This window comes from Palaemon carinicauda, chromosome 19, assembly GCF_036898095.1.
Source record: "Palaemon carinicauda isolate YSFRI2023 chromosome 19, ASM3689809v2, whole genome shotgun sequence".
In the NCBI taxonomy this organism is placed as follows: domain Eukaryota; kingdom Metazoa; phylum Arthropoda; class Malacostraca; order Decapoda; family Palaemonidae; genus Palaemon; species Palaemon carinicauda.
In genome coordinates, this window is record NC_090743.1 from 40,074,476 (window position 1) to 40,088,113 (window position 13,638).

Genomic DNA, 13,638 nt, shown 5'->3' on the forward strand with positions numbered 1-13,638 from the left:
ACACTACCGTGGTTTGTGTAAATAGATACATTTAGGCCTATACATTAAAATTTGATAATTCTTTTTATGTCATGAAGCTTTCTTAGCAATATGAGTTAAGGTCAAACTTGTATATATTGTTATTCTTTTTATTCTAAGGAATTTTCTTGGTTATAGTAGTTGAGCTCAACACCATATACAGTAAGTTTTATATTGCCGTATTCAAATCTTTTGAACCCCAGATAGGCCTAGTTAGCAGAAGTTTTGCGGGGACGGGGATGGTTTTTTATATATATTTATGGGATGGTATTTTAAAATGAAAATAGTCGCAAGTAGGATAGTATGGTTATTATAAAGTCTATTTACATATATAGTTTTTTTTTTTTTTTTTTTTTTTGCATATTTCACTTTCGTTTGAAAGTTTTTTGGTTAATCAATTCCAATGTTACTTTTTTCGAAGTCATTCTTCTTCTTCTTCTTCTTCTTATTATTATTATTTTTAGTTAAGGTACAACCCTAATTGGAATGGCAGGATGATACAATCCCAAAGGGCTCTAACAGGGGAAATAGTCCAGTGAGGAAAGAAAATAAATAAATTATTTATCAGTAAACAAAATCATATGATTGCTTTTTAGTCCTGAGGGAGAATTTCCTTGTTCCAATAGGCTGACATTGTTCAACTTAATCGCCGGACACTGATTTTGAGAATTGTGCATTTACTTGGTTTATAGTCTAAATGGTAACGTTTCTCGCTGGTGATTGCCAGGCTGGAGTTCGAATCCCGCTAAAACTCTTTAGATCCTATGGTCGCTGCAACCTCACCATCCTTGTGAGCTAAGGATGGGTGGCTGGGAGAGGTTATAGGTTCATCTGGTGAGTCATCGGCAGCCATTGCCTGGCCCTCCGTGGTCATAGCTTTTGTTGAGAGGGATCTTGGGAGCTGATCATATTCATATATGGTCATTCTCTAGGGCATTGTCTTGCTTGTCTTGCAATGTCACTGTCCCTTGCCTCTCCCATTCATAAGAGGCCTTTAAACCTTTATAGTTCTATACATGTTTATCATCTAAAAAGTTCCGAAGTTCAAACTTGTTCCAATGGTTTTTATGTTGAACTGATTAACTTGGTGTCGTTTCATAGTTTATATAAGATTTATTCACTTGAAGTTTTTACTAAGATAAATATATTTGGTAGTTGTTTATCGGAAGTATTTTTTATAGTTAATCGTTACTTTTCTGTTTCATATTCGTAATGGTCTGTTTTCTCTGTTGAAGCCCTTGGGCATGTAGCATTCTGCAGCTCAGCTTTTCCCGTTAGGGTTGTAGATTGGCTAGTCATATTAATGATAATTGAGGAAGCATAATATATATATATATATATGCGTATTATATATATATATATATATATATATATATATATATATATATATATATATATATATATATATATATATATATATATATGTATAGACACACACATTTATATATATGTATATATATATATACATATATATATATACATATATATATATATATATATATATATATATATATATAAATATATATATACATATATATATATATATATATACATACATACATACATACATACATACATACATGCATACATATTCCAAGGCACTTCCCCAAAATTTGGGGGGTAGCTGACTTCAAACAATTGAAACAAAAACGGGGACCTCTCCTCTCTACGTTCCTCCCAGCCTGACAAGGGACTCAACCGATTTCGGCTGCTACTGCTAGGGTGCCACAACCCACCTTCTCCCGTTATCCACCACAGATGAAGCTTCATAACGCTGATTCCCCTACTGCTGCTACCTCTGCAGTCATCCAAGGCACCAGAGGAAGCAGCAGGGCCTACCGGAAGTGCGTCACATTCGCTCGCCATTCATTCCTATTTCTAGCACGCTCCCTTGCCTCTCTCACATTCATCCTCCTATCACCCAGAGCTTCCTTCACTCCATCCATCCACCCAAACCTTGGCCTTCCTCTTGTACTTCTGCCATCAACTCTTGCATTCATCACCTTCTTTAGCAGACAGCCATTTTCCATTCTCTCAACATGGCCAAACCACCTCAACACATTCATATCCACTCTAGCTGCTAACTCATTTCTTACACCTGTTCTCACCCTCACTATTTCGTTCCTAACCCTATCTACTCGAGATACAACAGCCATACTCCTTAGACACTTCATCTCAAACACATTCAATTTCTGTCTCTCCGTCACTTTCATTCCCCACAACTCCGATCCATACATCACAGTTGGTACAATCACTTCCTCATACAGAACTCTCTTTACATTCATTCCCAACCCTCTATTTTTTATTACTCCCTTAACTGACCCCCAACACTTTGCATCCTTCATTCACTCTCTGACGTACATCTGCTTCCACTCCACCATTTGCTGCAACAATAGACCCCAAGTACTTAAACTGATCCACCTCCTCAAGTAACTCTCCATTCAACATGACATTCAACCTCGCACCACCTTCCCTTCTCGTACATCTCATAACCTTACTCTTACCTACATTAACTCTCAACTTCCTTCTCTCACACACCCTTCCAAATTCTGTCACTAATCGGCAAAGCTTCTCTTCCTCGTCTGCAACCAGTATAGTATCATCCGCAAACAACAACTGATTTACCTCCCATTCATGGTCATTCTCGTCTACCAGTTTCAATCCTCGTCCAAGCACTCGAGCATTCACCTCTCTCACCACTCCATCAACATACAAGTTAAACAACCACGGCGACATCACACATCCCTGTCTCAGCCCCACTCTCACTGGAAACCAATCACTCACTTCATTTCCTATCCTAACACATGCTTTACTACCTTTGTAGAAACTTTCCACTGCTTGCAACAACCTTCCACCAACTCCATATAACCTCATCACATTCCACATTGCTTCCCTATCAACTCTATCATACGCTTTCTCCAGATCCATAAACGCATCATACACCTCCTTACCTTTTGCTAAATATTTCTTGCATATCTGCGTTACTGTAAAAATCTGATTCATACAACCCCTACCTCTTCTAAAACCACCCTGTATTTCTAAGATTGCATTCTGTTTTATCCTTGATCCTATTAATCATTACTCTACCATACACTTTTCCAGCTACGCTTAACAAACTAATACCCCTTGAATTACAACACTCATGCACATCTCCCTTACCCTTATATAGTGGTACAATACACGCACAAACCCTGGTACCATTGACAACACAAAACACATATTAAACAAACTCACCAACCATTCAAGTACAGTCACGCCCCCTTCCTTCAACATCTCAGCTCTCACACCATCCATACCAGATGCTTTTCCTACTCTCATTTCATCTTGTGCTCTCCTCACTTCCTCTCTTGCAATCTCTCTCTCATTCTCATCTCCCATCACTGGCACCTCAACACCTGCAACAGCAATTATATCTGCCTCCCTATTATCCTCAACATTCAGTAAACTTTCAAAATACTCCGCCCACCTTTTCCATGCCTCCTCTCCTTTTAACAACCTTCCATTTCCATCTTTCACTGTCTCTTCAATTCTTGAACCAGTCTTCCTTACTCTCTTCACTTCTTTCCAAAACTTCTTCTTATTCTCTTCATATGAATGACCCAATCCCTGACCCCATCTCAGGTCAGGTGCCCTCTTTGCCTCACTTACCTTGCGCTTTAATTCCACATTTTTCTCTTTATATCTTTCATACTTCTCTACACTATTACTCTGCAGCCATTCTTCAAAAGCCCTCTTTTTCTCTTCCACTTTTACCTTCACTCCACCATTCACTGCCCTTCCTCATGCTGCCTCCAACAAACTTCTTGCCACACACATCACTTGCAATCCCAACAAAATTTTCTTTTACTAACTTACACTTCTCTAAATTACCAGTTTCTCTTACTTTCACTTCGTCATATGCCATTTTCAACCTTTCTTGACATTTACATTTTACCCCCGGTTTTATTAGCTCTTCAACCCTCACAAGCTCCCTTTTACATCCACCTACTCTATTCCCCAACTCTTTTACTACAACTAATTTTCTTTCCACCAAAAAATGATCAGACATACCGTTAGCCATACCCCTAAACACGTGCACGTCTTTCAATCTTTTAAACATTCTTTTAGTTATCAACACATAATCCATTAACGCCCTTTCTACTCTTACCCATGTATACTTGTTTTCATCTTTCTTTTTGAAAATGCTAGAACTTATCACCATCTCTTGCTCAACACACATATCTACCAGTCTCTCACCACTCTCATTTTCACCTGGTACGCCATACTTCCCAATGACACCTTCTGCCTCTCCAGCGCCCACTTTAGCATTTAAGTCACCCATGACAACTACATAATTCCTTCTACCCAGTCCTTCTACACACCTAGTTAATTCATTCCAGAACTCATTCCGTTCTTCTTCACTTTTATCACAACCTGGCCCATACGCACTGACAAAAGCCCAACATTCCCTACCCAACCTAACCCTATCCACATTAACCTAGATGATATCTCCTTCCATTCCACTACTTTACCTGTCATCCATTCACTCAGCAATAAAGCCACACCTCTTGCTCTTCCCCTTTCAATCCTAGACACTCTACCAGACATTTCTCCAAACATCGCTTCACATTTCCCTTTTAACTTTGTCTAACACAATGCCAATATATCCATCCTTCTATTCCTAAACATAATTCCAATCCCACATCTTTTACTCTCTATCGTACTACATCCACGCACATTCAAACACCCCAAAACTAGAGTACGGGGAGCAGTCACTCTCCCCCCAGCTCCACCTCTTTGATGTCTCACAGGATTATAATACAGGAGAGGGGTTTCCCAGACCCCTCGTCCCGTCCCTTTTAGTCACCTCTTACAACAAGCAGGGATACGTTGGCGCTATTCTAATTGTATATATATATATATATATATATATATATATATATATATATGTGTGTATATATATATTACATATATATATTTATATATATACATATATAAAGAGAGAGAGAGAGAGAGAGAGAGAGAGAGAGAGAGAGAGAGAGAGAGAGAGAGAGAGAGAGAGAGAGAGAGAGAGAGACTGGTTTCACTTCGTATGAAATGCGGACGGTAGAAGCTTCCTTATTATCATACATGAACATGATTACAGACACTGATGGATTGTTAATCCGTTCTCTCTCTCTCTCTCTCTCTCTCTCTCTCTCTCTCTCTCTCTCTCTAGGGAAGAAACTTCTTTCCCTTACGCTTTGGATATTCGACACTACAAGTGAACATCTGAATATGCATTCGTAGGCCTATGCGAGTGAAGTTAATTTACCGAATCTTAGTTTATATAGCCTTGTTACAATATATTCTGAAAACAGAGACTTAATTCAAATTTGCTTAATCATAAATTCTGTAGTTGGCATTGAGGGATGAAAATCAACATTTGCTTTGCTATAACCTTTATTATTAGTAAATAAGCTTATCATTACAATTAAATACAATCCACCAGGTTTAGAGGTAATGTTCTGAAATCATTTATCTACACTACCTTTTCAGTCTCAGCAAAGCCTCAGTGACCATAACCTGGTTTCGGGCAGACTGTCTTGTAGGTCTGGACTGTGCTGTACACAGTCTGGTAATCTGGTACGATCTGAGTCTTGTAGACGGTCTGGTACTGCAGCTGGGTTGTGGTGACGTACTGTGGCTGGTACTCAGTCTTGTAGACGGTCTGGTATTGAACCTGGGTCTTGTAGACTGTCTGGTAGGCAGTCTGAGTGACGTACTGTGGAACGTGTTCAGTCTTGGTGACGTACTGAGTCTTGTAGACTGTCTCGGTCTTAGTCTGGTAATCTGTAACATACTGTACTTGAGTTTTGTACTCAGTTTGGGTTACATACTGAGGCACGTATTGAGTGCTGTATTTGGTGTCGTAGACTGTCTTGTAGACTGGTTCATAGACTGTTGTTGGTACATACTGCGTCTTGTAGACGGTTTCGTAGACTGGAACCTGGGGTACGAGAATGACGTTTTAGGAAATGATTGTGTAGGTTTATTCCTCCTCCTCCTCCTCCTCCTCCTCCTACTACTACTACTACTACTACTACTACTACTACTACTTGCACCTCATTTATTTTCTTGATTGATTTCTAATAGTACTGTATATGCTGTTGGAATATCCTATCACTAGTGCTATTGTTGCTATTACTGTTACTGTACTACTGATGTAATCCTTCAATTACTTTATATTGATTTTTTTTTAATAACATCCAAGAGAGGAAACATCCTACTCCTACTAAACCTTGTACTGTTATTGCTGATATTATTATTATTATTATTATTATTATTATTATTATTATTATTAATTAAGCTACATTCCTAGTTGGAAAAGCAGGACGACATGACAATAAGGTCTCCAACAAGGAAAAATAGCCCAGTGAGGAATGGAAATAGTGAAATAAATAAACTTCATGAGAAGTAATGAGTAATTATTATAGATATTTTAAGACCAGGAACAACCTTAAAATAGAATTGTCATATATGAATTATAAAGAGACCTATGTCATCCTGTTCAACATAAAAAGACAAGTCTGGTCACAGCTGGAATAAAACTTTCAGAATACTATCTGGTATTGAGCCTTATAATTACTACAACTATTTGAAAACGTCTTATGAGCCCCACACAGACTCCCGTTCCATACCTTATTGATCTGAGTCTCGTATTTGGTGACATAGACAGTCTTTGGGTAACAGGGAGCAGGCGTCCCATAGCCGGCGTCGGGCAGGGCACAAGCTGCTGCCACAACTCCAGCGAAAACAAAGAGAATGTTGGCGTTCATCTGGAAGGAAGATTTATTATTGTTGTTATTTACTGATATGGTGTTAGGAAGGGGCTAGAACGTCGTTACTAATTTGGGTCGTAGGGTGATTCGATTTTCAAGGGGGCCCTTTTTGATTAAAATTATCAGTGTAAAAATGTTCCATTCAAATTACTTGCTCTTCATACGTTTTAGTTCTTTGTTATATGTTTTGCAAGTATTAGCTGTTTACTTATGAGGCAATCTAGTTATTTCAATTATCTCTCTCTCTCTCTCTCTCTCTCTCTCTCTCTCTCTCTCTCTCTCTCAAACACAAGCGAATGGTGTGTTATCTATATTATCATTTTTATTTTTCACAGTAATTTCTTTATTAGAACTTCCACTGTTCATTTAGTTTTCTTTTATCTTGGAAGGTTATTAAGGCCAAGTTCATAACCTTTAGTCTTCCTCCACGTGAATAAGATTGAACGTTTTTGATAATGAGAATTAAAAATCACAACGAGTGGGAAAGGGGGGGGGGACAGGATTTTAGAAATGGTTAGGAATACATTGAGAAATAAAGTTAGGGAAACACTGGCATAGAAGGATGTTTCCTGAAGCATGGTCCTAAGCCTGGTTGCAATATTATGCAGGAGAAACACATATGTAAATTCATTTTGCCTTTTGTATGATACTATCGTTTTATCCAGAGCTTGGAGGATGAATCCCTCTTCTACTTCTTTTCTTCTTGGTATTTCCTTTGAGTCTCTACCTTATCCGAAGTGAAGTGGATCCGAGGAAGAGTCTGAATGCTCAATCCCTTCTCTCGCCAGCCTTATATATACCTTTTTTCCTTCTTCATCACGGACGTCTCCTTGGCCTCCTCCCGCCTTTCATCAGCCCAATCACCGTTGGCCAAAAGGGAGACTCTGCATGCATAAGTAGATTCGCCATAATAGGGCGATCTTTCCTAACAGACACTAGGGAAAGTCTCTTCTCTACAGGTGGCAACACTTTAATGTTGCCCTCTTACGAAGTGCTATATTTGATTGAAATTTCTGTTAGGCGAATTCTCTTCTCTGCAGATGACAACACTTTGATGTTGCCCTCTCAAAGGTGCTATATTTGATTTAAATTTCTGTTATTTGGGAAATGTGTCTTGGTTTATTAAGCCGTTTCTGTTGTATTGTGTTTAATTTGGTTGTTTATTCGTTTTATTTAGTCTTATTGTTTTGTTTATTTGTATATTAGGCTTTTAATTTCTTAGTAATATTTGGTTTTATTTGTTATTTTATGGTGTAATTTCAAAGTTAATTTTTGTTATTCTGTACCTAACTCATTTGTAAGTTTATTAATTTCTCATATTCCAAGTAAATTCTTATTATCCATTGGTAGAAATTACTTAAAGCTTTTAATATCCTAGTAATTGGGATTTAATCGTAATTTTCTTGATCTAATTTTTTAAGAATATTTTTTTTTTTATTAATTACGTAGCTAATCGTTAAATTTATTCATTGCTTAAATTCCAAGTAAATTCTTGTTATCCTTTGATAAATGTCTTGGGAAATTGTCATTATTTTTGTTCTCATTTCCTTAGTAAATTCGCAGCTTTTCGTATAAAATCTTTCCTGAAATCTATTAAAATTATTTGTTCATCAGAAAATTAATTATATTTATTGTTGTACTTGATAATGTTATGCGATACCCAATTTCTTTGTAGATCTGTTTAATTTGTTTTAAACTTTGTAATTTAAGCTTGATATTGGTTGTACAATTTCGTAGTAAGTTCATTTTTATATTCGATTTTGTACAAATATTTTTCCTTCAAATAGAAAATTCATGTAATTAATTGCCCCATTTCTTAGTAAAAATAATTCGTTTTCCATTTTCGATGATAAATTTTTCCTTCAATTACCAATTTCTTTTAATTTGTTGCCCAATTTTTGGCCAATTCGTTTAATTGTCCATGTTTATATTATCACAGTCATTTTTATGTTAATTTATCATCATTATCTCCACCTAGGCCTATTTACGCAAAGGGCCCAAGTTAGATTTCGCCAGTCGTCTATACCTTGAGCTTTTAAATCAATATTTCTCCATTCATCCTCTCCTACTTCACGTTTCAGAGTCCTCAGCCATTTAGGCCTGGGTCTTTTAAATATTCTAGTTCTTTGTGGAGTCCAGTTGAATGTTTGGTGAACTAATCTCTCTTGAGGAGTGCAAAGATCATGCCCAAACCATCTCCATCTACCCCTCACGATAATCTCATCCACATATGACACTCGAGTAATCTCTGTTATAGTTTCATTTCTAATCCTTTCCTGCCATTTAACTCCCATTATTCTTCTGAAGGGTTTGTTCTCAAATCTACAAAATCTGTTGGATATTGTTTTCATTGTCTTACTACGACATATTAACATATTTACAATTAAAATCGATTTAGTCATTGTCTGAATATTCACTCAATGCATGTCATTCAATCTTAGTCTGTCACTGACTTCGTCTTTTTCATATCCTGAAATCAGTTGATTACCTTGATATTTTAGGTGACTATCTTTATAAGATAATCCCTTATATTTTTGTGAGGACGCAATAAGTTACATTATTTTTACTTTCTTCTTCTTCTTCATTATTATTATTATTATTATTATTATTATTATTATTATTATTATTATTATTAATCTTTTGATAATGAAATTTAAGGAAAAATATATCAAATGACCATCGTAGGGTTTATGCAGTCAGTGTTTTTCAAGCGGTGCACTGAAGCCAATACTAAAGGGACCTTCTGCTTTTATTTGTCACTACTTTATAGTGTACTACTTTATATGAATGGACTCCCTGGGCCCATGTCCCAAGATATGTCCCAAATCCCGCAAATATTATAGTGTAGAATAGAAATTTTATTCCACTTTATGCAACTTAAAAAAAGTGAGAGTAGTTTCAGATTTCTCATCATTCATAAAGGAATGTGGACTGAAATTAATTTCCTATTAGTAGAAATATATATATGTATATATATATGTATATATATATATATGTAAATATATATGTATATATATATATATATATATATATATATATATATATATATATATATATATATATATATATGTATAGATTTATATAGATTTATATTATCTTCTTCATCATCTCCTACGCCTATTGACGCAAAAGGCCTCTGTTAGATTTCGCCAGTCGTCTCTATCTTGAGCTTTTGTATCAATACCTCTCCATTCACCATCTCCTACTTCACGCTTCATAGTCCTCATCCATGTAGGGCTGGGGTCTTCCAACTCTTCATATCATCAGTGCAATCCTTTTTTTCACAGAATATAATGTTTCCTAAAATTGAAAAGTAGAATGTAATAGATCAATTAATATTTTAGTCGTTATAATTTCCGTTTCAGTTATTTTGAAAGAATGAAAATTGTTTCCCATTTTCCATTCAATCCTTTGGTTTGAGGTAAGGTTGTGGTGGCCTATTGGAACCGTCCCTGTCTGGGGATTTGCTGGACTGGGGTTCGAGTCGCGCTCAAGCTCGATAGTTTCTTGTTGTGTCTGCAACCTCACCATCGTTGTGTGCCTATGGGACTACTTGCTGAGTCATCAATAGCCAATGCCTGGCCCGCCCTGGTCCTAGATTAGGTTAAGTAAGGGCTTGGGCGCTGACCATAAGTATATACGGTCAGTCTTTAGAGATTTGTCATTGTCTTTGGCCTCTACCATTCACGAGCGAGCTGTCAAACCTTTAAATCTATATGCTGTAGGTTTCTTCCCAAGCGAGAGACAATCATTGAATATCAGTAGAATCTCTTTTTTGACGATTCTTTTCCCAAGTCAGAATCTGTCATTAGATTCTCAAGTCAGAATCTGTCATTAGATTCCTAAATCAGAATCTGTCATTAGATTCCCACGTCAGAATCTGTCATTAGATTCCCACGTCAGAATCTGTCATTAGATTCCCTCGTCAGAATCTGTCATTAGATTCCCTAGTCAGAATATGTCATTAGATTCCCTAGTCAGAATCTGTCATTAGATTCCCACGTCAGAATCTGTCATTAGATTCCCTCGTCAGAATCTGTCATTAGATTCCCTCGTCAGAATCTGTCATTAGATTCCCTCGTCAGAATCTGTCATTAGATTCCCTCGTCAGAATCTGTCATTAGATTCCCTCGTCAGAATCTGTCATTAGATTCCCTCGTCAGAATCTGTCATTAGATTCCCTCGTCAGAATCTGTCATTAGATTCCCACGTCAGAATCTGTCATTAGATTCCCTCGTCAGAATCTGTCATTAGATTCCCTCGTCAGAATCTGTCATTAGATTCCCTCGTCAGAATCTGTCATTAGATTCCCACGTCAGAATCTGTCATTAGATTCCCTCGTCAGAATCTGTCATTAGATTCCCTCGTCAGAATCTGTCATTAGATTCCCACGTCAGAATCTGTCATTAGATTCACTCGTCAGAATCTGTCATTAGATTCCCACGTCAGAATCTATAATTAGATTCCTACGTCAGAATCTGTCACTAGATTCGTTGTGATTCGATTACTATGCTTTTGAGATCTTAGGGGAGAGGAGTTGGTCCTCCAGATATTTCCGTTTGTTAAAATCCGTTGATGATTATAATCATTATGTTCAGTGAAACACGTTAATTTTCTTTTTTTGTTCGAGTAATATTAAGTAGGTATATAATTTGATTGATGTACCTGAAGCTGATGAAGACCTTGATGTGCCCATGAATGAATTCAGTATGTTTGAAGTTGAAGCTATCTTTAAAAAACTCAAGAGATGGAAAGCCCCTGGATTCGATGGAGATGATATTGGCCGAAAATAAAGTGACTCCCAGAGTACTTACAAGATTATTTTGTAGAATGTCGCACGGAGAGGCGAAATCTAATGAATGGGAGTTAGGAGTGTTCGTGAAAATGACAAACAACGAGACATGACTGATTGCAATAATAACAGAGGCATCACACCTATGTCATTATTATTATTATTATTATTATTATTATTATTATTATTACTTGCTAAGCTACAACCCTATTTGGAAAAGCAGGATGCTATAAGCCCAGGGACACCAACAAGGAAAATAGCCCAGTTAGGAAAGGAAATAAGGAAAAATCAATTTTTAAGAAGAGTAACAACATTGAAATAAATATTTCCTTATAAACTATAAAAACTTGAAGAAAACAAGAGGAAGAGAAACAAGACAGAACAGCATGCCCGAGTCTACCTTCAAACAAGAGAACTCTAACCCAAGACAGTGGAAGACCATGGTACAGTGGCTATGGCACTACCCAAGACTAGAGAACAATGGTTTGATTTTGGAGTGCTTATCATAGGTAAAGAGTGTCTACTGTCCTTAGCAAGAGAAAAGTTGCCACTGTACAATTACAGTGCAGTAACCACTTGGGTGAAGAAGAATTGTTTGTTAATCTCAGTGTTGCCAATTGTAGGAGGACAGAGGAGAATAAGTAAAGAATAAGCCAGGCTATTCGCAGTGTGTGCATGTAGGCAAAGGGAAAAATAATCGTAACTTGAGAGAAGGATCCAATGAAGTACTGTGTGGCTAGTCAAAAGACCCCATAACTCTCTAGTGGCAGTATCTCAAGGGGTGGCTGGTGCCTCGGCCAACCTACTATCTACTACAGTTGTCATGACATTATATAGCATGCTTATTCTACAGAGACCGGAGAGAAAGATAGATGAAAAGCTGAGAGATGAACATGTAGGATTTCGAAAAAGTAGAAGTTGTACTGACCAAATTTTCCTTTAAAGACATGTACAGCAATGCTTAGAATACAGAAATCCACTTTTAATGGCATTTTTGGACTATGGAAAAGCCTTTGATAGTGTGCACCGGCCAATTTTGTGGAGAGTCCTGCATTGTTATGGAATTCTTCTTGAATATGTGAATTTAATTAAGTCTGTACATGAGCGTAGTAAGTGCAAAGTTAATGTTAGTGGAGTCCTATCAAATTAATTTATGAATTTCCAGTGAACAGCGGAGTACTGCAAGGGAATGCGCTGTCCCCTATGTTGCTTATTCTCCTCATGGTTTTTGTAATGCGTAGAACAGTTGGAGATAGTGGAGAAGGATTGGACTGAATTGGTAATAGGAAATTAGCTGACATAAAGTATGCTGATGATGCTGTCCTTATTAGCAGAACACCACAGGATTTACAATGCGTGCTTACCAGAATGCATGAAATATCACACGAGGTTGGGCTCAAGATGAATAGAAGAAAGACAAAGAGGATGAGAAATAAGTATCCAATGGAAGATAAAATATCATTGGAAGGAGAAAGGATTAATGAGGTCGAATCATTTACATATTTAGGAACTATGATCTCCATTATAGGGTCATTAGAATTGGAGTTTAGTGAAATATTAAAAAAAGGCAAACCACACAATGGCTAAGTTAAGTAAAATTTGGAAACCAAATCGTCGGAAACTACATATAAAAATGATTACTCAAGTGCCTTATGTGGATGAGATCATGGTGAGGGGTAGATGGAGATGGTTTGGGCATGCTCTTCGCACTCCCCAAGAGAGTTTAGGTAACCAAACGTTTAATTGGGCTCACCAAGGCAATAGAAAAGTTGGAAGGCCCAGACCATCGTGGCCGAGAACTGTGAAGCGTGAGGTAGGAGATGATGACTGAAGAAGTATTGAATTAAAAGCTCAAGATAGAGACGACTGGCGAAATCTAACCGATGCCCTTTGCGTCAATAGGCTTAGGAGAGGATAATGATGATGATATGTTTACATACTGCATAAGAATCACTCTGTGATTATATATATATATATATATATATATATATATATATATATATATATATATTTATATATATATATATA

The 13,638-nt window shown here is 36.9% G+C and overlaps 1 protein-coding gene and 1 long non-coding RNA gene across 3 annotated transcripts in view; one reads left to right on the forward strand and one right to left on the reverse strand.

The window, feature by feature from the left end:
- The window catches only part of LOC137658600 (uncharacterized), a 100,828-nt gene that overhangs the window by 62,570 nt on the left and 24,620 nt on the right, over nucleotides 1-13,638 (forward strand). The window lies entirely within an intron of this gene.
- LOC137658211 (adhesive plaque matrix protein-like) lies at nucleotides 5,483-7,668 on the reverse strand. 2 transcript variants are annotated; one of them, XM_068392894.1, is made up of 3 exons: nucleotides 7,455-7,584; nucleotides 6,678-6,815; nucleotides 5,483-5,986 (listed from the first exon to the last, which is right to left on the reverse strand). In XM_068392894.1, exons 2-3 carry the CDS (start codon nucleotides 6,813-6,815, stop codon nucleotides 5,549-5,551), a joined length of 576 nt encoding a protein of 191 aa, XP_068248995.1. In that variant the 5' UTR covers nucleotides 7,455-7,584; the 3' UTR covers nucleotides 5,483-5,548. The 2 variants fall into 2 exon arrangements, with proteins under 2 accessions (XP_068248995.1, XP_068248994.1); XM_068392893.1 differs by having other exon boundaries at nucleotides 5,486-5,986; nucleotides 7,546-7,668.

Coding starts and splice junctions, on each gene's coding strand:
- LOC137658211 (XM_068392894.1), bottom strand. CDS start 6,815: ATGAACGCCAACATTCTCTTTGTTTTCGCTGGAGTTGTGGCAGCAGCT. Junction 5,987..6,677: donor ACGAGACTCAGATCAATAAG/GTATGGAACGGG, acceptor CTCGTACCCCAG/GTTCCAGTCTACGAAACCGT.